The 27,312-nt window shown below is 40.2% G+C and overlaps 1 protein-coding gene across 5 annotated transcripts in view; it reads left to right on the top strand.

The window, feature by feature from the left end:
* The window catches only part of LOC120484964 (NLR family CARD domain-containing protein 3), a 66,002-nt gene that overhangs the window by 17,791 nt on the left and 20,899 nt on the right, over nucleotides 1-27,312 (top strand). For 3 of the 5 annotated variants that reach the window (XR_016147412.1, XR_016147413.1, XM_089123039.1), the window contains exons 4-8: nucleotides 4,079-4,192; nucleotides 4,446-4,541; nucleotides 4,623-6,353; nucleotides 7,447-7,518; nucleotides 12,727-12,900. Coding sequence is in view for 2 of the 5 variants with exons in the window: in XM_089123039.1 (XP_088979165.1) it covers nucleotides 4,079-4,192; nucleotides 4,446-4,541; nucleotides 4,623-6,353; nucleotides 7,447-7,518; nucleotides 12,727-12,900 (2,187 nt within the window). In the remaining 3 variants the exon portion in view is untranslated. Of the gene's footprint in view, nucleotides 1-4,078; nucleotides 4,193-4,445; nucleotides 4,542-4,622; nucleotides 6,354-7,446; nucleotides 7,519-12,726; nucleotides 12,901-14,296; nucleotides 14,322-27,312 lie in introns of those variants that run through there. The other 2 variants (XM_089123043.1, XR_016147414.1) reach the window with 2 other exon arrangements.

The raw sequence follows: 27,312 nt of genomic DNA on the forward strand, positions 1-27,312 counted from the left end.
ATGAGGACCGCTTGCAATCTGACAATGAAGAAACTGCCCAGCACATAAGTAGCATTGAGGAGCACCTTGCTGATCTCGAACATCGTGTTAGTGGACTGGTTACCACGGAAGCTATGGATGCAAAGTTTCAAGCATGTGAAGACAGAATTAACTATTGTGCGCAGAGAGAGGTGGATCACTTTAAGCAGCTGTTCCTTTCAAAAATCGATGATTTGGGTCAAAGTATGGTGGATTGCTTAATGCGACGAGATCGGCAACTAGAGCAACAATTTAAAACCATCAGACCTCTTATTTCTACTCCCATGCACTCCAGTACTTCTAAAATGTCCCAATCCCCATCCAAGACTGACCCAGTTACACAAAACCTCTCAAAGAAAGTAACATATTTTTCCTCATCTACTAATCCTCCAGTTAAAATTTGTTGGTTTTCAATAAAGACTCAGAATACTTATTATTCAGTCAAACGCACAGCACAACACGTGCGTCTTCCTTTACTGCAAGTTCAACAAACGTATACACCTCTTTTTCAGTGCTAGCTAACAGAATACAAAAATATGCACAGAGCTCCCCCCAGTGGTCACACCATCAAAAAAACACAGAAAAGAAATTCACATTACAGACATCATTCTGGTAAGAGTGATTTTTTTTCCAACAGTCCTTCTCACTCGCAAACAGAATGATTAATTAACTGTTTTAACTCCAGCCATCTGTCTCAGCTTCGTGAACTTTTCTTCACTCAGTCCTTTAGTGAACATGTCAGCAATCATATCTTCAGTTTTGCAATATTTCAAGTCTATAACTCCACTTGCAATTTGCTCTCGAATGAAGTGGTACTTGATGTCAATGTGTTTGGCACGTCCATGAAATTGAGGGTTCTTAGGCATGCAGATAGCTGACTGATTATCTTCAAACATCAACATCGGTTCTGTTTGATTTAGCTTTAGACCTGTCATCAGTTGTCGCATCCAAACCGCTTCTTGAGCTGCGCTTCCCAACGCCATGTACTCAGCTTCAGCTAGTGGAAAGAGCTACGCATGTCTGCTTTTTGCTTCTCCAACTCACAGCTGCTCCGCTGATTTGAAACACGTATCCTCCTGAAACAGATTTGCGATCATCTTGGTCTCCAGCCCATTCTGCATCTGAAAATCCTATCCATTCCTTTGGCTTGTCCTTGCTATACAGTAAACCTAAATTCTAGGGGTGGGAATCTTTGGTCACCTCACGATCCGATCCGATTCCGATTCTGGAAGTCACAATCCGATTCCAGAATGATTCTTTATATACCCCTTTATAATTTATAACCCCTTTATCTTTATAATTCATTAGTTTATATAACTAAGTAGGCCTACTTTTTTTAATAATTACACATTTTCTAAGAATGTATGTTAAGAATTTAAACTAATATAACTTCACATACAAGCAGGTAGCAAATAATAAAGAGGAGCAGAAACGTATAACATGCAACAAACAAAAAGTGCTTTCACGAGCCTATAGATTATCTGAATGTTTTACGTTCAAGAACTGTGAGGGAATTTTCTTCATCTTTAGCCTGTTTTTTTACTATGACAACATAGACTGCGGGAGATCTATTAAGCTGCATTCACGCATGCATCTCTTTTGAAATATAAGAAGTAATGGGGTTTGTCCTGTCCGTTTAATCCCTTAAAACATAACTGGCTGTGTTTCCGTTAATTTTACACAAGTACCTTAAACCACGGAGACGCACAGCCGCATGCACGAGCAGTCTACACAAACAAAGCGTGTGTGAGGATGTGAAATTGAAAGCAGTCTTCAGATGACTTTTTTTGATTTTTTTGATCACGCAGATTTGATGTGTTTCCTCCTTTTGCAGAGACTTTCCTCTTTGCAAGATTTGCAGACAGGGTGCCCATCCTCGATTAAATTGCCCTCGGGACTCGTAATAGCCAAAATACGACCACACCTCAGATTTTGTCCTCTTGGATGGCTGAAAAATCTCCCGATCACTGACACCGCCTTCCGCCATGTCTTCTTGTTCTCGCACGACGTTGCATGCGCGCGCCTGCTCGTGGCTGCGTCAGACTGATTCTGGCTGGATGGGATTTACCGCAAGTTTTTAAAATCACGATAATCAAACACGGTTTTTATGATAATTCATTTTTAAACGATGATACTAACCGCCAGGACGTTTTATCGTGGTTTATCGTGAAACCGGTAATCGTCCCAAGTTTCTACCAAGGATAGCATATTGGTGTGCAATACATCCGAGTCTGCACAGTATGTTTATTTTGAAATTGACAGTGTTTTGACGGTGGGGCTTGGACGCGGTGTCCGTCGGAAAAAGACTCGGCGCCTATCTTTAGCAATGCGCCACGTCGCGGCTGGTTCACTCATGCATTGACTAGAGTGGGCGCGATCAGCTCTGGTAACAGCGTCGCAGCCGAACGCCCGGCAGACCTGTGCAGTGTATGGGTAAATAAGAGGTGAAACAGGCGTACATTAACCCATTAAATTTGTATATTCATTTTCTGAACATGTTTTTGCTAACTAATCAAATACTTGAACAGATCTACAGATCTGTCTCGTCATTCTTTGACATGTATATGATGACGGATTATCATAGGTTAGTTGTCACTACGAGTGAGAAAGTTAGACATGGAACAGCCAAAATCCCTTTTTTTTTAAAAAACGCTGAACAGAGGAGAGTCTGCCGGCATAAAGAGAATGCGACAGAGCTCTTAATAAAACATTGGATTGGCTTTTTTGAGATGCGAGAATTTTTTATTATGCAACAGGTGAATAAGGTATTTTATTGAACAGATAAATTGCCATATATTGCTCTCGAACAGTTGTCATATACTGTATATCCGCAGTCACGCAGAGCCGAAACACACCCAACACAATAGCCGCATTTCCACTGCCGGGCTAGGGCTGGGCCAGAGCTAACAGCAAGCCGAGCTAACAGTGGCCTCGGGCCTCAAGCACCGGGCTTGCATTTCCACTGCCGGACCAGTAGCCCCACAGAGCTGCCCTAAACCCCACCCCTAACATGCCTTTCTGGATCAAACACACAACCCAACCCATTTCAGCGGGTATTATGAATTAATTAATTTATAACATGTATATTAACTCACCGGCCGTGGCTGCAATAGTGTCCCGATTGTCTCGCGAGTCGCCACTAACAGAGGGACGGTGACACAGCACACCGTCCATCAAGTCGAACCATAGAAAAATCCTTCTCTGAACTCCGCTTTGTCCATTGTGCATTTTAATCGCCTTGTACAATACTGCGCCCGCAACTTTTGTATTTTTTCCTGAACTTGAAGCATTGCTCGCTGAATGTTTAGCTTAGAAAGTTTAGCATCGATGTATTTTACATGTCCTCGTTTCTTCACATGCCGTCAAATTGACGTCGTACCCTTTCTTCTGCCCAAATGCTGAGAAGAGCTGTGGTATCCTCGACAGACCATTACAGGCGATTCTCCGTTTCAAGCAGCGATTTTTTATTTTATTTATTTTATTTTTTTTTTGCGCGATATAAAAAAGTGAAATGTGCATCTTGCTTCAGATCATAACGTTCCGTAACACCGGTAAACTCCACCTTTTACCTTGAGCACGCCTCTAGCCCTGAGTCAAGATCAAGCCCCGATCAAGCCCCGGAAGTGACAGTGGAAATGCGACTGGCCCTGGCACGCACTAGCACGGCTCGGTTCTTTTACAAAAAGCATGCCGTTTTATGCTAGACGGGCCAAAAGTTACATAGTGTACCTTTAAGTTCACAATACACATATACTTAATTTTTGATAAGCAGGAATAATTTTCAACTTTAAACAAATACCCATTTAAATGTTTAGGATGTTTGCGTTGTAAGACTGTTCAGGGAGACTTTAGATTTTAAAACGGTGTCCCGTTATGCAATGTTTTCTCAGTCAAATCATACAATGAGCTCACTAGGGAATCACAATATGGCGTCGCAGTGGGTTCACTGTTTTATGAAGTCATGAGCTATCCAGTCATTCTATATAGATCAGTGGGTTCCTCTCATAACAAATGAACACAGTAATGTAGAGGATTAAACTGAATCTGTTCTCTGTTCCAGTTCAGTCCAGCAGAAGAGCTCAAACCCAGAGTCCAGCTGTGTGTCTGTGAAGAGTGACCGCTCTATGGGTCATCCACTAAACTTTAAGAGTGGAAATACACGGCCTGATCTCAGGTATATCATTTCTGTGTTATGCTCAAAGTATTTGATATTTTAACATTAAATTATTATTAATGTACAGCAGTTTAATTATCTGGATTTGAACCAATGAATTTTAAGTTGAAATCCTGTAAGTTTCAGTCTATTAATGATGATGATTGTGCTCTTGTGTAAAGCTCTATGTATTGTATTGTTAATACTCAGTTAATGACACAATTACATCAATATCAGTGTGTCTGATTCTTTACCCTCTTCATTCTGATTTAAGGTCAAATCTTCCATCCAGACCAGTTAAAAACAAAACTGTGTTCATGCCTGTGATTCAACCACAAGACTTTCATGAACGCATGTGTCCTGGTTTCAGGTAAAATGCAGGACTGTCGTTGTAATTTATGGTTATTTACTCCTCTGACTTGTGTAATAATGTGTTATTGTAATCTTCCAGCCATGACTCTAAAGCTGCTGAAGTCCTCAACACACTGAGATCAAATCTGAGACAGAAGTTTGAGTGTGTGTGTGAGGGAATATCAAAGCAGGGAAAGCCAACACTCCTGAATGAGATCTACACAGAGCTCTACATCACAGAGAGTGGAAGTGGAGAGATCAATAATGAGCATGAGGTGAGACAGATTGAGACACAGTCCAGGAGAGCAGAAACAGAGGACACACCGATCAAATGCAGTGACATCTTTAGACCTTTACCTGGACAAGACAAACCCATCAGAACTGTGCTGACAAAGGGAGTCGCTGGCATTGGAAAAACAGTCTCTGTGCAGAAGCTCATCCTGGACTGGGCTGAAGGGAAAGAGAATCAGGACGTCCAGCTCATATTTCCACTGGCTTTCAGAGAGCTCAACTTGATGAAGGACAAAACACTCAGTCTTTCAGATCTTCTTCATCGCTTCTTCCCTGAAAGCAGAGAAATGGCCATATCCAGTGATGAGTATAAAGTGCTGTTCATCTTTGATGGTCTGGATGAGTGTCGTCTGTCTCTGGATTTTCAGAGCGATGTGAGGTTGTGTGATGTGACTGAATCAGCCTCAGTGGACGAGCTGCTGACGAACCTCATTGTGGGGAATCTGCTTCCCTCGTCTCTCATCTGGATCACCTCCAGACCAGCAGCAGCGGATCTCGTCCCCTCTGAGTGTGTCCATCGAGTGACAGAGGTACGAGGCTTCAGTGACACACAGAAGCAGGAATACTTCAGGAAGAGGATCAGTGATCAGAGTCTGGCCCACAGGATCATCTCACACCTGAAGTCCTCAAGGAGCCTCTTTATTATGTGCCACATCCCAGTGTTCTGCTGGATCTCAGCCACTGTTCTAGAGGAGATGTGCAGTGAAGCAGAGAGACGAGAGATTCCCAAGACTCTCACTCAAATGTACACACACTTCCTGCTCATTCAGACCAACATCAAACATGAGAAGGACTATGAGAAGAAAATGAAAGATGAAGACATGATCGTCAAACTGGGGGAACTGGCGTATCGGCAGCTTGTGAAAGGCAACCTGATCTTCTATGAGGAAGACCTGAGCGAGTGTGGCATTGATGTGGCAGAAGCATCAGTTTACTCAGGATTGTGCACTCAGATCTTCAGAGAGGAGTTGGGCTTGTGTCTGGGGAAAGTCTTCTGCTTTGTTCATCTGAGCATTCAGGAACATCTAGCAGCTCTATATGTGCATCTCTCCTTTATCAACAATAACATCAATGTGTTTGACCAGATTACCAAACCAACTAATGGAGGCAAAGTGTCCCTATCTGATCTCCATCAGAGAGCTGTGGATGAGGCTTTACACAGTAGAAATGGGCATCTGGACCTTTTCCTTCGTTTCCTTCTGGGTCTGTCAGTGGAGTCTAATCAGAGTCTCTTACAAGAACTAAAGACACAGACAGCAAACAGCTCTCACAACAATGAGGAAACAGTTGACTATATTAAAGAGAAGATCAGTGAGAATCCCTCTCCAGAGAAATACATCAATCTGTTTCACTGTCTGAATGAACTGGGGGATCTTTCTCTAGTCAACGAAGCTCAACCTCATACGAGGTCATATGGAGGATTACGTGATGTGAAACTCTCCTCGTCTCAGTGGTCAGCTGTAGTGTTTGTGATGTTGTCCTCAGAGGAGACACTGCAGGAGTTTCACCTGAGGAACTTAATTGGAGTCAGTATTGATGGGTAAGTAACACTGAGTGCAATCATTACAGTCTAAAACATTATGAACAAAGAGAAACTCAGAGATCAGAGGTGTTTAAATCACGGGCTCAGACTGATTTCTGGGATATTGTCCATAATTTGCGGGTGTTTCTCAAACCGTGGCTGTGTCCTAGTAAGGCTGCATATCTCGACTGCCACGTCATCAAGCGCCTCTGAAGGCCGTCTCAGTTTGAAGGATCTTTTGAAGACAGACTTCATTTTGTATCTTTAATTCAGATCATTTTGAAGGATGCATCAAGTGTGTCCTTCGTGTTCTTCAATCTCCCACAATCCTTTGCACACATTCCAGTTCATGTAGAAGAACTGCTGGAAAACGAGTCGGCACTGAGTTTATCTGAGTTCATTATGAAATGTAAGACACAGATAATGTGTTCGGAGATGAAGGCATACATGTTATCTTCTGTTTGTGTGTAAATGAGTCACTGAACACTAAACTGACAATAATGTAAGACACTGGGAGAGACAGACGGCTGTCATTCACTGGATTGCAGTAATAAAACAGCAAGTTAATAGAAAGTATTTTTCCAAAATGAAGTTTTGTGTGAACGATATGAGGATGGACGAGGTGTGTGTGTGTGTGTGTGTGTGTGAATGAATGAGACAAGGATGAATGAGGTGTGTGTGTGTGAACGAGACAAGGATGAATGAGGTGTGCGTGTGTGTGTGTGTGTGTGCGTGCGCGCGCTAGTGCTGTTTCCCAATGTGACTATCACTATTTCTTCTATTTCGAAAACAACTTGTTTAACACAAAATACTTCTTGATTCATGAAAATATACACATTTGACAGGACAAAATCTGATATGTCGAATAGTGTTGTAGTGTAAATGTAGACTAATAGACCTTGACAAACGACATTGACAAGAAAAAGAGAAAACAAATCTGTGTTGCTGAATACGAGGCTTCTACAGTTATAGACACTAAACAACTTTAACACACGTCCTTTATAAAGCTGTGTTTCATTACAAAAGGTATAATGTATTATTTACTTATGATATGAATTGTTATTATTGTTAGCGTTATTAATTAACTTGTTTATTTTTTATTTTCTATTAGTGTCCCACAAAACACAGGAGATGAAGTTCTTCAGAAGCTGATGCCTGTAGTTACAGCAACTAGATCAGCTGTGTAAGTAACACTGAGAACAAGCATCACTGCTAAAACATTATAACAGTTCTTACTTAAAGGTGCCAAATGGGATTTAAAATCAAATCATACAACATGTTCCATACCAGATGGGGGCAGTATACCTCCAGAAATACCTCCACGGCCACGCGCTCTCTCATGTCTTCAAACAATATGGGCGAGTGCTGTGTTGCTCTGTCTCCCTCGTGCATATTAATCAAATCAATTGACGCGATAGTAAAAGGTTGGAAGACCGCAGTTTCACGTGGAGCATTTGGAGATTTTCAGAGATTAGAGACTTAATGAACAACATCTCAATACTAAATTATAAGGGCCGTCTCATAGACAAGTCGGTGCATTTCGACGATATGGGAAAATTAAAGCCCAGGCTATTATTTCTAGTTTTATGATATTCGATTTGTTCATATTACATTTTTATCATTAGTTTGAATTAATTTGACAGACAGCATTCCCTGATGTGGACCAAGCTAGCGTCTTTCAGAGCTGCCAACTCTCACAACACTTTTCACACACTCGTACGCCACACATCAATTTTGTCATGCACAGAAAAGGACACGGAGACCGATGTCAGCTCTCAGATTCTGTTCATTTTATTACGCAATTCAAACAATAAATGCAGTATTGGCGCTTTACACGACAGATCCCTAGCGCACGTGAACCGATCATCTCTACTAGCTAATGGTAAAAGAACACGAACACTGTTGAAAGATACAGTATGCTACAACTTACCAAAATGTATTCCTCATGCATAATATCGACCAATCATTTTTTTTTACCTCTTCCCTGAACTGAAATGTAGTAGTGGGCTGTATTTTCCACACGACTGACGTCAGGTTCAAGTACACACAAGCTGGAGCGAGCGCGACTTACTCGTGTACTGCAGTTTGGCTGGTGGTAATGTTGCCCGCCCGCATACCGCCTCCCATGGTCGAAACTGGTATTACGACACCTGCCGGGCCGGGGCTAGTAATTTAGCATGCTAATTCAGGTTAATATCTCGGCAGCACTATAACTTGTCAGTTTTTTAATGACATCATCAACCTTATTTCTTCTCAATCTTTTGATGCGTGTTGCTCATTTTTGGGATATTTTAACCTCAATTTTTACAGATGGCACCTTTAAACATTATAAATTAATGGATTAACAAATAATATGAGTGTCACACTTCAGCTTTTAAACCCCCCACCTATCTGACCTGATTAATGATCTACGGGACCGTTTTTATGATATTTGTGAATAATTTATTTTCAAATATATGCATTTATAATGTATATAATCAATTATATTTAGCCTTTTTTCTAGGATCCTGGATCAGAATCGGCTCCGGAGCTGCTATGGCTACTTATGAGAGAGATAGCTATGGGAGAGATAGATCATGAACTTAATGACTTTTATAGGCGATTTGATGCACACGATTTTAATGAAATTAGTAGGGATTTTTATTTTAGTTTGAAAACAGAGGAATGTCTGCACATTGATAAAGCCTCTGTTTTGAGGGTTTCACAAACCACCCAAAAAAATAAAAGCCCTGGGCTTGATAAAGTCAGTGGGAGAGTTTTGAGGAGCTGTGCTGATCAGCTCTGCAGAGTTGGGTAGATTATCCAAAAACTGTACTGAAGTAAAAGTACAAGTACTTATAGAAATATTTTACTCAAAGTAAAAGTAATAATCTTGAAAGTTACTTGAGTAAGAGTAAAAAAGTATCCAATGCAAAAACTACTCAAGTAGTTAGTTAGTTGCTTTGGATCACATAGGCCTATATACTGTGCGTTCGGTTCAGCAAAAAAACCCCAGCTGTTTTACATTGGAATAATATTTTACAATATTACTGTTTTTTTTTTTTTCAAATAAAGGCAGCAAAAGAGACTTCTTATAAAAACCTTAAACATATTCCGACCCCAAACTCTTGACTGTAGTGTATATGCATGTATTGCTGTTTAATCATCATTGGTCTCCACAACTGCATAATTACACCAGCAGTTTTCTGTAATATAATGGTGCAGATAAAACACCTCAGACTTATGATACATAAATCCATGAAGTACAGCATATGCCAAACTAACTGGCCATAAGAAATCCTTCATATCTTAATATACAAGATCGTGAGCACTTACCATTGTCATGTGATTCGATTACATCATTTCGAAACTGTTGTGAAAAGTCATTCAAATAATGAGTGCACACACAAGAAGTAAGATGTGTGTTTATTACGTAATTGTGGGTGTATTTGCCCATTCAAACGGCAGGAAGCGGGACACACTGACAGGCGGCACAAGAAGTCATTGTGTGTCTAATGGCACTTTTCCACTGCATAGTACGGTACGGTTCGGCTCAGTACGCTTCGACTCGGCGCGGAACAGTTCGGCTCACTTTTCGTTTCCACCGCAGTAGTACCCCTTCAAAGTGTGTAGGACTGATCGTTATTTGTGCGCGCCTCTACTGCCATGACATCATCTTAAAAGCGCCACATTTTCAAACCCACAACACAGGAACAATGGAGCCTATCGAGGGGATGATGTTCCTAATTCTCGGTATGTGGTTGTTTTTAACTGCTAGACGGAAAAATGTGTTTAAAATGAGGGTGATGGCAGCAAAACAAAAATACTGCTAAAAAAGTGTCTCGTGTCTCGTGTCGCAAATCCAATGACGCTGGTAGTGACGATTCTGTCTGACCAATCAGTGATCTGCAGTGTTTCACGTCACATTTTAGTACCGGTACGGTACGCTTGGAACCTCAACAGACCAGGTACCATTTAAAGCGACCTGAAGCGAACCGTACTGTAGTGTACCATGCAGTGGAAAAGCACCACAAGTGAGCCGTACCGAACCGTACCGTACTATGCAGTGGAAAAGCGCCATAATGTGCTTCAAATCTAGCCTGGCTGCGCCCTCCTACGCACTTCCGCTCAATTTCATTTTACTTCAGTACTGCGTCTGGGACCGCTCCATATCCTTAGGTTTCCAGAAATCAATTTTTTGTAGGACCAATCAGCGAATAGAGGGAGTGGCTGAGAACGATGACGTTGATGTAAGCGCATCAGTTTCAGTTCAGTAATGGCAGCGGAGAAAGACGTGAGAAAAGCTATTCGGTCGGTTGTTGGAAAAGAAACTGCCGAATATACAGAATTTAAAGCCGGATTGTTATCGTCTCACCTCTTGTTGCACAACTGAGGACCAAGTGAAGGAGGCAGAAAGTTTGGAAGTTTGTGCTGGGCAGTTCGTGCACGATGACCGTGACATTTTGGACGGACGGTTTATTAGCCTGGTGTTCGCGGTGTTCGGAAGCCCCGAGTCCTGGCTGCTAAACTATTGTTGAAGATCCGCTCAGGACTCATGTCAGTCGCTCATATTCCCAACTGTATATTTACTGATTCTTGTGATGAATAGAACATTTTGAGCCCCTTTGTGCACTCGTGCAGGAGGTTGGTGTGTCAGTTTTACATGTTGTAAATCATACAAATTGGTTGTGATTTAAAAAAAATAATTGTCATAAATAAAAATGTGAAAAACCATACTTTGAAGATATTTGATTTTCAGTTTTAGATGGCAATGGTTGATTTGTTTTACTAAAAAAACTAAATGCCACATAAAAATGTACAAACACATACTTTGAAGACCAAAATTAAGGTAATTAAGAAACAATAAGACGTAATATGAAAAATTGTTGTTTATTACACATCTGCAGATAGAGACAGACTGATCATTCACTGTAGCAGCTAATGTTACAGCATTTGCGGCAGATCAGAAAACGACCACAGCGGCGTATTTGTAATGATTAGACACAGCTTCCACCGTTGGATGTATATATCACTGTCCTTCGTGTCAAATATACATTTCGAATTAATAATTGTTCCTAGATTAACAAAACCTGCGGCGCTCGTAACATAATCCTCTTCGGCGCGTGACATACGTCACTCACGACACCCCGTTAGCGATTGGCTATGGCAGATCGTGAGTGACTTTGGGCAGATCCAATAGATTTGAACTTTAATAGTGAACCCGCCTACAAGGAAGGAAACGTTTCTCAATGGAGCGGTTCCAGACTCTATGTGGAAATGAAATGAACTAGAGTCTGGTTGAACCAGGCTACTTCAAATCATCAAGCACGTCTCGTTCCTTATTGTTCATTTATCTGTGCTTCTCAATCACTCTAAAGTTTCAATAACTTTAAGCAATTCACTCAGTTTTTACAAAACATTAAGCTCTCTCACACACACACACACACACACTAGGGCTGGGATGATACACCTATCTCCTGATTCGATATTATCATGATATTTGTGTGCCGATACGATATGTATTGCGATTTTTAAGAATTGCAATTGTTTCTATCAAAATCTGACTTCCTCTATTTTGATCGCTAAACATCAGTGTTTATATTTTTATCCCAGTACTTCCATGATAATTTGAACTATTGTATGACAGAAATATTGATACTATTATGAGGTTTAAAAGACCTTTTGTGAAGCTGTTTCATGACAACTCTCTCTGGGTCAGCGGCAGCGCCAACACAGATTTAAAATGTTGTGATATGATTTGGTCAAAGGTTTAATAGACAGAGGAACTGGAAGAAGATCGTGTGTGTGTGTGTGTGTGTGTGTGTGTTTGAATGGCGATCACAGTATTTTAAAGATGAATCATGCAGCTCTACTGTCTTATCTCTTATATCACGACACTCATAGATAACGACACGTTTCATCCTCTGTTGGAGCAAGAGTGGCGAACTTCTGTCAACCTCGTCTATAAGCAACGACAAAAATAAAGCCATTTAATTTGAATCAATATCAATTCTGGAATAAAAAAAAAATATATATTTTAAAATTGTGAACCAGAAAATTGCGATAGTTATGAGGATCGATTTTTTTTTTTTTTTTTTCTTTTTTTTTCTCCCAGTCCTAACACACACACACCACGTTCTTTAAAATGTTTACAAATACACTAAGCACACACACACACACACTGTTGGGTTTCCATGTTTTATGGAGATTTTCCATAGAAATAATGATTTTATACTGTACAAACTGTATATTCAATCCCCTAACCCTTTAAATGAGTTTAAAATCCCCTAATCCATATAGCCCAATTAATTGATGTAATTTAACAACTTGAACCAATGAATATGTTATTTATAGTTTAAGTGTTGTGTTTATATCTGGATATAGGCTTAATGTGTGTCATTGTTCTCTACAGGTTGAGTGGTTGTGGAGTCACAGATGAAGGTTGTGTTGCTCTGGCTTCAGCTCTGAGATTAAACCCCTCACACCTGAGAGAACTGATTCTGTCATATAATAAACTAGGAGACTCAGGAGTGAAGCAGCTTTCTGATCTACTGGCGAATCCTCACTGTAAACTGAAGAAACTGTGGTAAGATTATCTCTACCATAAAGACTCTGAGTGAATAAGGATTAATATGTAGATAGTGTATAGGATATACTGTATGTTTGGCGTAAGCCCCATCCGGTGGTTCAGCGACAGATTCCTGCTTGAACCGTCAGATCCTGCCGGCGGTAGAAGACAGCGGTGAGGAGTCTCTCTGAAGAGGAACATTTACATCTCACTATATTATTATCCCACAAAACACAGTAAAACCAACAGTTAAATAAACCGGACGAACTACAAACCAGACAACAGATACAGTGAAGAGGGTTTTTAAAGCACAAATGTTTGGTGTAAATCAACTTGCTTTGTAATGCTTGAGCAAACAGACCCTTGCAAAAGCGTGAGCATTTCCTCAAAATGTGTGTGTGCAGCTGAAAAGAGGGAAGTGGTGTGTGTTTCACCTGAACCAGGACTGACACCAGATCAGATTTATCACTACATGATTATCATGGCCAAAATATCATACAATAACAATACATCACCTTAACTATTGAAATCTTAAATAATAATAATAATGCTATCAGTCAAATTCATCTTTACTTTGTTTATTTTGTGTTATTTTTGAGAAAGAAGAATCACTCTGTAAGGCCTACAAAATTGATCCAAAGACGGCGTTCGACTGGAGGCGAAGGTTTCACGCGTGTTCCGTCTTTCCCATGGCAAAGTGTTTTTTAATTAAATGCATAACATTAATCTTTCTTATGTATTAACTCGTTTTCATCTGACTCCATAAAATGAAAAAGGTTTAATAATGATATCTGTACATCATTAAATGTACCTTAATGTTTGACTATTCCTTTTAACGCTAATGAAAATAAAGCCAAAGTCTGTTAGAATAATCAAATCAATATATTATGTCAGGTAAATGAATCATTATGTAGCACACGTGTCAAATAATTGCACTTATTACTAGTATTAAAGGGTCACTTCACCCATTTGCATTAAGCTTTGTATCTTTAGAAACCCAGTCATATTTTTGAATGGTCATGGTTTTTTTTCCTTATTTTCCCCTGAGATGGGAGAAATAAGGATTTAAGTGTTTAACTTCCTGCTTATCGTGACGTAAAAATCGTCATTTTGCGTCACGATAAGCAGGAAGTCATATTTCATTAAAATCTTTAGAACTACATATGTTAGCTCCTCATTATTCCAGGGTGTTGGACCCACTCACCCACTCACCCTATTACAGATCAGTGGGTGGGACTTCACTTGCAGAAACTGAAATCAATATCCACCATCTTGTTTGGAAGCTAAGCTAACAAGTGCTGTGGAGATAGGAAGTATGACAATGACGGAAGAAACTAAACATGATATGGAAGAAGAGGATTTTGAAATTCTGCTGTTTTAATCCGATGTTCGTGACTATCTTTACGAATCGCAGTATAGTTTAGAGCAGCTGGCGCTGATGGAGGAGCAGGAGACGCCGAGGCGGCGGCCTGTCGCGGTCGAGGACCCCGCACTGACTCTGGCGCTGGGCGGATTGCTGGTGCCTGTACTCTCGCTGCGAGCTACGGCCTACGGACACAGTCCGTCTGCTGCAGAGAATTTCAACGATGGCAATTTCTCCTGGAGGAAATCTCTGAATCAGACGAGCACATGGACGTTTGTGTTGTGATAGTTTCGCCTGACTAAACATCCAGGTAACATACAGTAATTCACCAAACAGAAATAAATACAAACGAGGAGTAATTCACTAATGAGTTTGCCAATGTAACGTTAACGGGGTTTGTTGTGGGAAGAAGGAGGCCGGAACCGGCGAACATTTAAGCATTTTAATAGTAAAATGAACAAATACAAAACAAAAGTATAAGCCAGCAGCCCCTCATTGGCGACTGCTGTAACGTATCACACAACAGAAACAAAACACAGCATAAAATCAGGCCTGTTTCTCTCTCGATCTGCCATCGTCGCTCCCCGTTTTATGCTTTCGGTTCTCCGTGAGAGATGCGGGACCGGCGCGCGCCTCACAGTTGTCTTTCATTATCATTCTCTGTTATAACTCACACCACCGGCCTCGCGCGGAGCGCAAGCCTCCTAAGTTACATCCCTTGCCCTCGATCGTTCTGCTCGCCACAGCCAACTAGACATTTTGTGTGAAATGAATTTCAAACTCCAATGACAGCTAATGTTAGCCTTGTAGACGGAAGAATGGATTCTCTGTTTGCGCCGCTGTTCCTTAGTGGGTGTGGCTTGAGGAGCTGTGGATTGTGGGACATGTAGTTTTTTTCATATATAGGCGCCCCTTGGTTATTTTCTGTCTTTTCTCGGTCAAGAGGGCACCAAATTAAAAAATTATTTTACATTTCGAGTACATATATTATCCACTTTCAATAAAGATTAATGTTGCAATGGGTGAAATGCTCCTTTAACTATAGGCTAGTAGGTTCGATTATGGAGGTGTAATAAAGACAACACTGTTTAACTAATAAAGTAAATCTTTATATTTAAATAAATTATTGGAGTTATTGTTGATATTCAAAAGAAAGAAAAAAAATTGTTAAATTGTTGTCTTGGTTCAAAGTAAACCCAGTTATAAGGATTCACTTCAATTCACAATAAGTGAACACTTGCAGTTGACCCTTTTGTTCTTTCACTCAGTTGAATACTACATAAAATTCAACCCCATAAACATTGATAAATGTTAACAATTGGGAAAAATGTCTCTAACTCACTAAATAACATTCATTCAAAAACAAATAAAAGAATGAACAAAATGCAAAAACAACAGTTCAGAAGAAAATAATTCAAATGAATCAGTTCAAAAGACTCGTTTGACCTGTTCGGTTCAAAAAGGTTGAGTTGGAAAAGTTCACTTCAAATTGGTTTAGTCGAATTTGATTCAAAAGATCTGATTCATTGATTCAGTTCAGAAAGTTCAAAGGTCCTTTGAATCGCGGAAAAGTGATACAACAGTTCCAGAGATCTTTTTTACAGGAAAACAAAATACTCTTGAGCAGTCTTTCCAAAATAAAGCTCAGTCCCATTTAGGAAAAAGCTAGCAGGCAATCAGAACATTCCTACCGAATTCCACGGGTGTTGGATTAACTCAAAACTTACATCAATCGACTTCATTTCGGCTGGGAAGGCTCGCCATCTTAGAACATAACGCTGAAATGAACACAGTTCCAATGTAGAATAAAGACCTGACCTGCATGTGCAACAGGCAGAATTTAGTTCAAAACACACATTCAATTCACGGCTTTTAGTTTAAAGGACAACTCCGGCGCAAAATGAACCTTTGGTCTAATTACACATTGCTACCTAGTCAACCGTTATCTGAGATTTATTTTCATGATTGCCGAATGTAAATAGTTTTATCTCTAAAAACAGTTTAGCCTATAATGCTAGTATGATGCGAGTATATAGGGCATAGAGTAATGACAAATAAAAATCGCTTGTTATTACCACTAAACAAGCCTCAAAATAGCCCCACACCAACACGACAGCATAATAAGGGTCCCTACATTCAAACCGAAGCATTGAGAACTTTTTCAGTGTCCAAACAGTTTAATAAGAAGATATTTTATACACACAGTCAACTTCGCGAATACAGGAAGAAGCCATCTTTGAAAAATAGTCTCTACCAGTCGATCTACGAACACCGATCCAAGTGCGCTGAACGGTGCAGAATTTCATATGGTTCGTTGTTTCCAGAAGAAACACAAACACAAACCGTTTACTTGTCTTCAATATGTACACATAGCCTACTGTTCGCGCTCACCTTATCACCTTATTCACATCTATTCACCTTATTCACGCACTTGGATCGGTGTTCGCAGATCTGTCACGAGAGTCGACCTACAGCACACCAGTCGTCAAAGTTGCCATATTCTCCATAAATGTTAAAAGAAATAACGAAGTCGCTCTTTGTTGTATTAGGCTATAATATCTAACGTTAGATGTTTGTTTTGATAGAGCATTTGACTGCCTGTTGCTATGGTTACTCACAGCTGTTGTAGGCAGCGCATTTATTTATAAATTTCGAATGGTAAACAGGCAGTTTCACCAGAACTACTTTACTAGGTGTCCTCTATCACTTTTTAACAGACACCCTGCAGCCAATCAGAATCGAGTGTTCACCCAGACCATGGTATAATCAATTTTATCCAATAATGGCAGACAGGAAACAAGGAGCTGGCTGAAGATCAGGAAGTAGTGCAGCTGTGCATAAAGCCCATTGTCATTCAAGCAGCTGATTTCTGTAAATGAATGCAAAACTAAATGTATATTGCAGCATAGGGCACAGTCAGGATCCATCAGCAACGATTTGAGACAAAAATAATTAATTTTATATAAAACTATGTAAATGGCGCAGCAGGATTTTGGCGCAGCAGGATTTTGAACACAGTCCTGAGCCGTCGCTGGGACAGACGCCGAATGGTGCCGCCGCTGTGTGTACACTCGTAGAGAATAATGTGTTTGAATTTTAAAGACGTGGCGCTGCACGACGCTGCGCTTCTCGTCCGGTGTGCGATCCCCTTTAATGCGACCAGTTTGAAACAACAGTGACACTTTGTCACAAGTATTCAGTAATCATTTTCCAACTATTAGTTTATAGTTAATGAATAGTATATAATAGTATATAAGCTGTAGTTAATGTATTAAGACTATATTCAAATTAATAATTGTGTGCCGATACGATATGTATTGCGATTTTTAAGAATTGCGATTCGATATTGCAATGTAATGTCATAAGAAACACTAAACAGGGCCCGTCAACAACCGTGTAAACTTTAGAAGGCAATTTACACTTTCCCCGGTAACCCACAGAGGTTTCGGTTTCGCCGTATGGGCTGTTTACACCTGGCCACTTCATGTGTTTCCTGTGATGGGATAGCTATCCGATCATGAAAAGACCAGGTGTAAATGCCCTCCAAAACGCATTTGAGACGGGCTTGAATCCGATCGCTCACACCACTTCAGGAGGAGGTCTGAGATCCGGTCCAGATGAAACTGGACAAGTGTAAATGCATCTGGTTGTTGAAACAACATATGTAAATTTTACTCCTCCCAAAAACAATAAACATGTGACAGCGTGTTATAGGCTATATGTCATGTTATAGTCAGATATGACGACGACTGCAACACGCATTACCGCAGATGAGCAGCGGAGCATCTCATCTGATGATCAATAAAATGCAGCTCATATCTGTTGCTTTCGGTGACGTGTGCACTCCATTAAATCTGCATATAGCGCGGGAACTGAATATTGGATTAAATCCGTTTCGCAAAAACACATTTATGTGACCAGGTGTAAATGGAATCATTTCTGATAAATCTGATAGCTATCCGATCTGAGAAAACACATGAAGTGGCCTGATGTTAAACGTTATACTTATGTGCTGGTGTGTGCATGGAGGCGGCAAGTGTGTGTGTGGTAGGGATGGGAATTCGATTAAATTTTCGGAAGAATTAACGATCGACTATCGATTAATATTTTTATATTCAAATTTATTATATTTAACTTTTTATAAATAAAAAATGAAATGAAAATACAACAATAAAGCGTGTTTTTCCTCGATTAGATCTTTATTACAAGATTATCAACTTGTGGCAGTTAAACTGGGCATTCGGTTGGGCTAAATTTGAAGGTATGCGCGGCGGTGTTCTAAGGCAACTGAACCTGCAGCTGCGAGTTGGCCTTTGTGAGACCCTCGTTTGTCCCAAAATAATAAATAATAATAACAATAACTTAACCAAATACATAATAACATTTAGATCTGACAGGTTTTGTCAACATGTAACTCAATCAAGGCACGGAGTCGAGAAAGGGTGAGAGAGATTAGCCTACCTGACAATTAGGCTAGGCTACTTTAAGCTTCATAAAAAATAACTCGCATACAAACTTCTGCTCCAGTCTACTGATTTTTGTTGAGAAAGATAAGCATGTTGATGACATGATCTGGGGTCAGACGCGACTGCAACCTTGTTTACACTTTCGACCGTGACCGTCAAGCCTTGTTTACACTTTCGCCTGGCACTTCAGCGCGAGTCTCTGCAGACTGTGTGCGCACCTCCCAAAACGGACGAGGTGTTTATATTTATACTCATTTTTGCCGCGCGCACCTTCACGCTCGTGTGGACGCGTCGAGTGTAAACAAATGCTTCAGTCCAGCCGCTGAAAACGCCACTCTGATGAGGGGAATGACGTTGCCGGGATGCACAGGTACCTCCGCGCTAACAGGATCCAGCCTGGGGAACACGTTCACTTTCCACTCACACTACGCAACGCAGCAGCATTAGTTTAATGATAATCGATAACAAATTAAAGTGATCGATGAAATTCTTAATGATCAATAATTGATCGTCGATTAATCATGCCCATCCCTAGTGTGTGGGGACTGTGTGTGTGGTTGCGCGAGGGAGAAGTGAGAGAGTGACGGAGCTCTGGAGTGAGTAGCGACTCTAGAGTCATATTGAGTCTCCTCTGTTGTTTCTGACCACCTTGGGAAATCTGTAGCGATTAAAGTTAACCCTCTCCTTGATTTCATGTTGTTTACGGAGAAGGAGATCCAGGAAATGAGTCGGGGGAAATGCTACCAAACAATGCATATTTTTCGTGAGGTGCATGTCAGACGGGGCACATCATAAACAAAATAGTGAATAATTATTGCGAGACTTTCAATATAATATCGGGCAATGTGGTATTAGGATATTGGGTCGATATATCATGCACCCCTAGTATATAAGCTGTAGTTAATGTTTTAAGAGACTATAGTCAAATAATTGGGTGCCGATATGATATGTATTGCGATATTTAAGAATTGAGAGATTGCAGTGTATTGTGAACAGTAGACTATGGGGAAAAGTTAAATCATACACTTATACAGACTGTACATCAGTGGTGCACAACTGTCCTCAGTCCATCGCAAACACAATGCTGGTAGATCACACATCATTTTAATATGTGCTTTAGTTAAATTTGAATAAAAATAAATATAGCATTGTGCCACTGTCCTTCTTTCTCCTTTTAGTTTCTGTCTGACTTGCACTTGACGAATAAAATTAGACCAGTCGAGATTGGCCTGCTTCTAATCGGTAGCATACACACATGACATTCATTCATAAACTCCAACAATTTGAAAATGAGTGCGGTTTTTATTATTATTACCAAAAACACACCATTTCCATGCGGAGAGGGAGGAAGAATGTTTTTCACAATGTCCTTTTCTAAATGCATTTGTCTGATCCGCCAAACAAGTATTAGCATAGCATAAGCAAGGAGAGGAGCCTGCACAGCTTGACTGAGCGCTACATTGAGCAAATCGAAAAGGTCAGGTCAGACTTTGACAAACGTTTTCAAGACTTTGCTTTACTTGAGCCAATCGCATCATTCATGTGCTTTCCATTTGGAGACGAGCATGAAGTTGATTCTCTGGCCTCAGACATGGGAAAGCTGTTTCAGATGAACCCGTCAGCATTGGAGGATGAGACTTTAGCACTGCAGACTGACATTCAGGTGAAGGCGAGGGCCAGGGGACAGTTCTGGAACCTTCTTGATGAAGAAAAGGATCCAAACATCAGAAAATGGGCCACCTCATTGACTGCACTTTTTGGCTCAACCTATTTATGTGAGCCAAATGACAAAAATAATTAGTGGGCTAAAGCACTTTGAATTGTCATATGAAATTGTATGAAATGTGCTATAGAAATAAACTTGCCTTGCCTATGTTAATTATAGTTTAAGTGTTGTGTTTATCTCTGGATATTGTAAAATGGCGGAGTAGAGGCATAGTCGCTCACAGCTCTCCTTGTGTTAATTGCTAAAACGTCAAATCAAGATCTCCAAGCGTAGAATCTGTCTTATGGTCTTTTGAATCTTTGCTATGTGACTTTGATCATGCCTGGGAAAAGGGGAAATACAAAAGAATCGGCGAATTTACAGGCTGAAAACGCTGTCACTACCTCGTGTGTCGAACTGACTATGGCGTCTCTGGAGGAAACTTTGCAAAAGTTTTTTGCCGAAGCCGACTTAAATGCCAGAGGTTGCTTTGAACGGCTGGAAAATCAGCTGGATTTGATCAAAATGACACTTGATCATCATTCCAAAGACTTGGAATCCCAGCGCAAGATTACAACCTCTCTACAAACTCGAATGAAGCGAGTAGAGGAAGCTACTACTGCACAAAATGATACAATGGAGAAACTTCAGCAGAAACTTGTTTCGATGGAAGACCGGAGTAGGAGGAACAATCTCCGAATTATAAATTTAAAAGAGGGAATAGAAGAAGATCAGGCTTTAGCCTACCTGATGCGTAGCCTTAAATGGTTCCCTGAATTGCACAGCAGCCCTCGGAGCTCACACGAGTACATCGTATTGGTCCCCTGCGCAAGACTCCTGCTCCTCCGCGGACCATGATCCTGAACTGTCTTCGTTTCACAGACAGAGATCGGATCTTAGGATTCGCAAGGAAGTCACCGGTGACAGTCGAAGGCCAAATAATTCGCTTTGCTGCAGACTATAGCGATGCCACCGCTCGGCGCAGACGTCCGTGCTTCCATATAATGAATAGGGCTCGCTCCTTGGGATTTCAAGCTTTCCTGTTATATCCTGCCACCATCAAGTTGACAAGAGGATTCGACCAAAACTTGTTTACTGAGCCAATTGAGGCGTCTAAGTTTCTCGATTCCTTTGATTCTCTCAACTCGGAAAATGAGACCTCAATTTTGCCATGACTGATGTCATGTTAGTTTTGTTAACTTCCGAATGTATGGCATGATGCGCTGTTCAGCATTTGATGTCATTCCACTCAAAAAAGAGAGACCTCTACAGGGTGCGACCGGATTTAGTTTTTGATTTTCGTCTCTGATTAATTATTGGCCTTTTACGGCTTGGATGTTTGTCAATTTATATTTGGTAATAGTACGCTGTTTGTTTGTTCTATCACACTAAGAGTCAACTTGTATAATTTGTTGTGATTTTCTTTTATTTATCTAGCCAAATATAATAAATTAATATGATTGTTTATGCTCAGTAGTGTTACTCGTGGGGGAGCGAGTGAAGGAAAATCTTTTGAGTTGTTGACATTTTTGCTTTGTCTTTATGCAAGAACGTATTTTTTTAACACGCTCAAAACTCAAACAGACTACAGACTAGACTTTAGACTCAGGAACAACCCACATCGACCACTCGACATTAAACAAGAACTCACAAAGACAAGGCAGGAACACAGGGCTTAAATAATAAGTACAAACGAGCTAGACAAGATAACAAGGGGGCGTGAGAAATGAGAAACACCTGGAATAATAACTAGACAGGGAACAACTGAATACATATTGACAAGACACAAAACCACATCATGACATAGCCCACCCCCTATGGGCGGCTCCCGGCGCCCATAAAGACAACAAAAAGTTCAGGAGGGCGGTGAAGCGGAGACAGTCTCGGGGGAGGGACGGAGGGCCAGGCCTGTGCAGGGGAACGGGACCAGGAAGTAGCCAAGGCGGGCCTGGGCCGCGGAGACCAGGGTTTACGATACCGTTTTATCTAATAATTTAACCCATTGTACTGTAGACTGAGGTATGTTCACTGTTGTGTAAACCACTATAAAAGTAATTATAATAAATAAATTTATGTAGTACAAGGTTTATGCAAACAACAAATAAAGGCCTACATAAACTTTTGACATCCTCTTATAGCAGGAAATCATATTTTTATTTTATTAATTCATTTATTTATTTACTGTACGGAGCAACGGAGGATATAGATTCTAAAATTATGGGCTATGAAAAACATTTCTTAATATGTCATACATCATTTGAAAGATATTTCTAATCTATAAATTGCAACAAACTTGTAATTAACACTTACATTTAAAATGTTTAGTTATTATGAGATATTTTTGAAATAGTAGTTTTAGCCATTAATTCTCTGGAATATGTTGTATTTCACATTGTTGTGAAATTCTATAGAGGTACATAGGTTTAGCTGAAATTATATACTTCAAAATGTTGTCCTCCTGGCCAGCAGGCAATATCTGATGACCGTAAGGCAGGCCCTAGTAGTCAGTCAAGTGAGGATCTGCAAGAGGGCAGCCACAGTAAAAATATGATGTTGTTATTTTAGTTTATTATTATTTTTATTTTTGCACTCATTTTGCACATGCTTTTTTGTTCATAATGATAGACATTGCGAGATAAGCAAATGTTTAAATAATACTTTGCTGAAGACATGGGTCATGGGTGATTGGAATACTAGTCAAATAACAGTCTGATCATGCATATAGTGGTGATCAGTAAGGCCTTTTTTTCTTTTCTTTTTTTACCTTTGTTTATTGTTGTAATCCATGATTTCAAGTAAGAATCCCCCATTGGCTTTTTAGTCCAAATCATTTGCCCAAATAACGCAAAGTAACGACTTGAGCACTAGTTAAAGCCCAAATTATGTAAAATAACGAATTGAGTTTAAATCATTTGCTGACAGCTTGGTCCCCCCCAGTTAAAAAATCCTATCTGCGCTAGGGCTGAACGATTATGGAAAATAATCTAATTGCGATTTTTTTTTTAACCAATATTGCGATTGCAATTTAATATGCGATTTAAAAAAAAAAGTTCTTTACCTTCTGTATTAGTCGACAAAGACAAGCAATAAATCATTGTACAGTAGGGATGGGAATCTTTAGGCAGCTCATGATCCGATCTACTTTTTTTTTTCATTAATTAATCTTAATAACACTTAAAATATGTATTTAATTACATGTGTAAAAACACATACTTTAAAAAATAATTATAAAAAAAACATTTAATTAAACCAATGTTAAGAATTTTAAATCGGCTTTATAAAATAACTTAATAATATAAAAGCTAGTAAATAAAGAGAAACAAAAAAAGCATTACAAGCAATAAAGAAAGAGTGGTCTCACTATTTAAAAGTAGGCTGTCTGAATGTTTATCATTCAAGAGCTGGAGTGATTTTCCCCCTCAGTTTAGATAAGCTGCATTCACACTAATGCACATATCTCTTGAAATTGTAAATGTGGTTTGTCCTGTTGGTTTAAGAACTGACCGTGCTTACATTAATTTCGTGTCATAAAAGCATTTTGACATGCAAGTTTATGCACATTTAACCAATGAGTCGCTCACGGCCGCATGCACGAGCGGCGCTCTTCACAAAGCGCGCGTTAGTATTTTAAAATGAAAGCAGCCTTCTCAGTGATTTTCATAGTTTTAATATACTATAAGCCAACTGCATTCCAAAAGACGTAAATAATGCCTCTGTGAAGCATTTGTAAGGAAAATTCCCGCGGGAGAGAACGCGCAGTGCAGGAGTAACGTTATAACATCAAGCAAAGCGGCAAGCCCGCGAATGTCCTTGTAATTCGGTTCAACCCCGAACTTTATGAAATAACGTTACTGAGAGAGAGAGAGAGAGAGAGAGAGAGAGAGAGAGAGAGAGAGAATAGAAGCAAGCAGAACACGGTTCGTTTCTGAAGCACGCGCAGAGTCATCACGCATCTGTGTTTAAAAACTAAGCTCAGACTCGATTCTGAAATTCTCTGAATCGATCCAGGATTGTTGGGGAGAGAATAAATAACACAATATCACATACATTAAAAATAAACTGTTCTTTTATGAACGCCAGACCACGTAGCGTGGCAAATTGATGCTTGATCTTGCAGACTGCTCCCGCGTGTCACGTGACCAGTGTAATCGCAGCTCTTGTGATTACAAAACCGCATTTCATCATATCGCGATATTATCGCAAATGCAATTAATCGTTCAGTCCTAATCTGCGCCACTAGGTTGGTGGTTCAGTCCTCGGTTCCACCTGACCAAGTGTCGAGGTGTCCATGAGCAAGACACCTAACCCCAGCTGCTCCCGACGAGCTGGATGGCGCCTTGCATGGCTGACACCGCCGTCGGTGTATGAATGTGTGTGTGAATGGGTGAATGTGAGGCAATATGTAAAGCGCTTTGTTGGCCATTAGGTCTATGAAAGCCCTATATAAATGCAGTCCATTTACCATTTCAAATTTGAAATCACAATTAATTATCCCTAAAGTGAAACCTGAGCTATTTGAAGGTATCTTTGTTAAGGTTACTCTTCATGCAAATAAACAATTAGTAATTGGCAACATATATCGGCCACCAACATCTCCCAAGCTAGAGTCTGATCGAAACATCCTAGCCACTGTCTCATCATTTTGGAGACTCATCAGAAATTTTGCTGTTGGGGGATTTCAATTTAAACTGGTCTGATGCGGTACTCTCACGAAACGTAACATGTTCAATGGTTCAAATTTTACACAAATTATTAAAGAGCCTACTAGAATAAGCCCAAGTTGCAAATCTCTTCTTGGCTGGATATTAGTCACTCATCCCAACAGAATAATCAAATCTGGTGTTCACTCTGATTGTTTTATTGACCATTCTTTCATATATTGCATTTGGAAAATTACAATTCCCTGTCTTTCTCCAAAATTTATTCTGATCCGTGACATGAAATTATTTAACAGTGACTTATTTATTAAAGATGTGAGAAGGATACATTGGAATAGATTTAGCCTAATTCCTGACGTGGAAGCTGCCTGGAATTTCTTTTATACTGAATTTGTGCAAGTCATTGATAAGCATGCCCCATGGACAACTATTAAGGTCAAAGGTCATCACCTACCTTGGGTAAATGGGGAACTTATCAGTCTGTTTTAGCAGTGGGACAGGGCGTGGAACAAACATAAAAAACAAAACTTCTTAATGATTGGGAGGAATATAAACGGCTACGAAACCTGTGCACAACCCAAACAAGAAATGCTAAAGCCAATTACTACAGAAATAGTTTGTCACATGACTTCAATAATCCTAAACAATTTTGGAAAAAAATGAATACCTTAATTGACAAGTCGAACAGTACCTGCAGTAACATGATAATTAATAATGCAACTGTTAATGATCCAGCTGTTATCTCAAATGCATTTAGTTTGCATTTTGCCCAAACACCTCAGGTACAGTCATCGTTCTTTCACCCAGAGCCGACCGTTAATCCTCAGCCCAGCGACAGCTCTTTCACATTCCGACAGGTTAGCTCAGCTGGTGTCCAGCTGGCCATTAGCAAGCTATCCTCTAGTAGTGGACCGGGCCCTGACGGCATTGAGGGTAAGTTTATCAAAATTTCTTCACATGTCTTATCCTCTCCATTGGCTGAGCTCTTTAATCTGTCATTTCTAACCCATGAGGTGCCTCTGGCATGGAAGTGTACCAAAGTCATTCCATTGCATAAAGGTGGGGACACCCAAAATATGAACAATTATAGACCTCTCAATAATTAATAGTATTGTGAAGATTTTTGAGAAAATTGTCTTCGATCAATTATCTAACTACCTACCTATCTCAATGCCAGTCAGGTTTCAGGAAACACTACTCTACTACCACTGCTCTTTTGAAATTTACGAATGATATTTTCTCTAGTTTTGATAACAATATGAGTACTGGTGTCACCTTCTTAGATCTTACAAACAGGGATGCAAACAGCGCGCTTTTCGGCGCCTCCCGCTTTTTTCACGTCAGTTTGGGTGACTTGTGTGAATCATGCAGATCCGAAGAGATTTTTTTTAAGGGGGTGGGGGGGGTGTCTTATTATAATTTCACCAACATTTATTCTGGATTGCCTCCACCAAACAAGTAAATAGGAAATAAGCAAATCAGAACACTGCGCGCCAAAACAGCAGTATGCGCGCAAGCGTGAACCAGTAGTGTGTTTCTTCCACTAGCTCGTGGCCGCGCGCGAGGATTGCATCGACCGCGCTCACTGCAGAAACGCCCGCGAGTGGATGGCATTCTGTCCGTGTATAGGCCTACAGTTTTTTGCTCTCGTATCCTGTTCGCGAGTTTTGAGACTAAATAAACACCGTAGGGCCGTTCACATATTGTGTATTTTGCGCTCTCAAGTTCGTTATTTCACAATTGAAGTGATTGTTTCCAGGCGCAGCGAGATGAAAACTTTTCAGAATGCCGCAAGCGCACCGGATTTCATGTTACAAGCAGCGCCGCAGCTCCCACCACGTGCATCACGCGCTGTGCGTAGGGCACCAAGTGCTAAGGGGACACTAAAAATAGCCTAATGAAAAATCAATCGTCAAACCTCTTGTTATCAGATTCAGCGGCGCCGAGCAGAGATTACGACGTCAGAAACAGAGGACAGTGTGTGTAACTCGACAACTTGATGCTTCAGTGTACGGTCAAGTGCGAGATAAGATGTAAGTAGCTAAACTTAACTTTATATATTTGACAGTTTTTTAGGTCATAAATGTTAAACAAATGATAAAAAAATAATTAGGCAAACTAATATAGTTTTGTCTAATTTCACCATTTTGAACTGAAAATAGGCCTATGTAACATGTAGCCTAGTGTAATAGTTTAGGCTACTGTCATTGTGAGGGGACAAGAAACATGAACAAAGCC

The sequence above is a fragment of the Pimephales promelas genome, chromosome 2 (assembly GCF_988280905.1).
Source record: "Pimephales promelas chromosome 2, fPimPro1.hap1.1, whole genome shotgun sequence".
Classification (NCBI taxonomy): domain Eukaryota; kingdom Metazoa; phylum Chordata; class Actinopteri; order Cypriniformes; family Leuciscidae; genus Pimephales; species Pimephales promelas.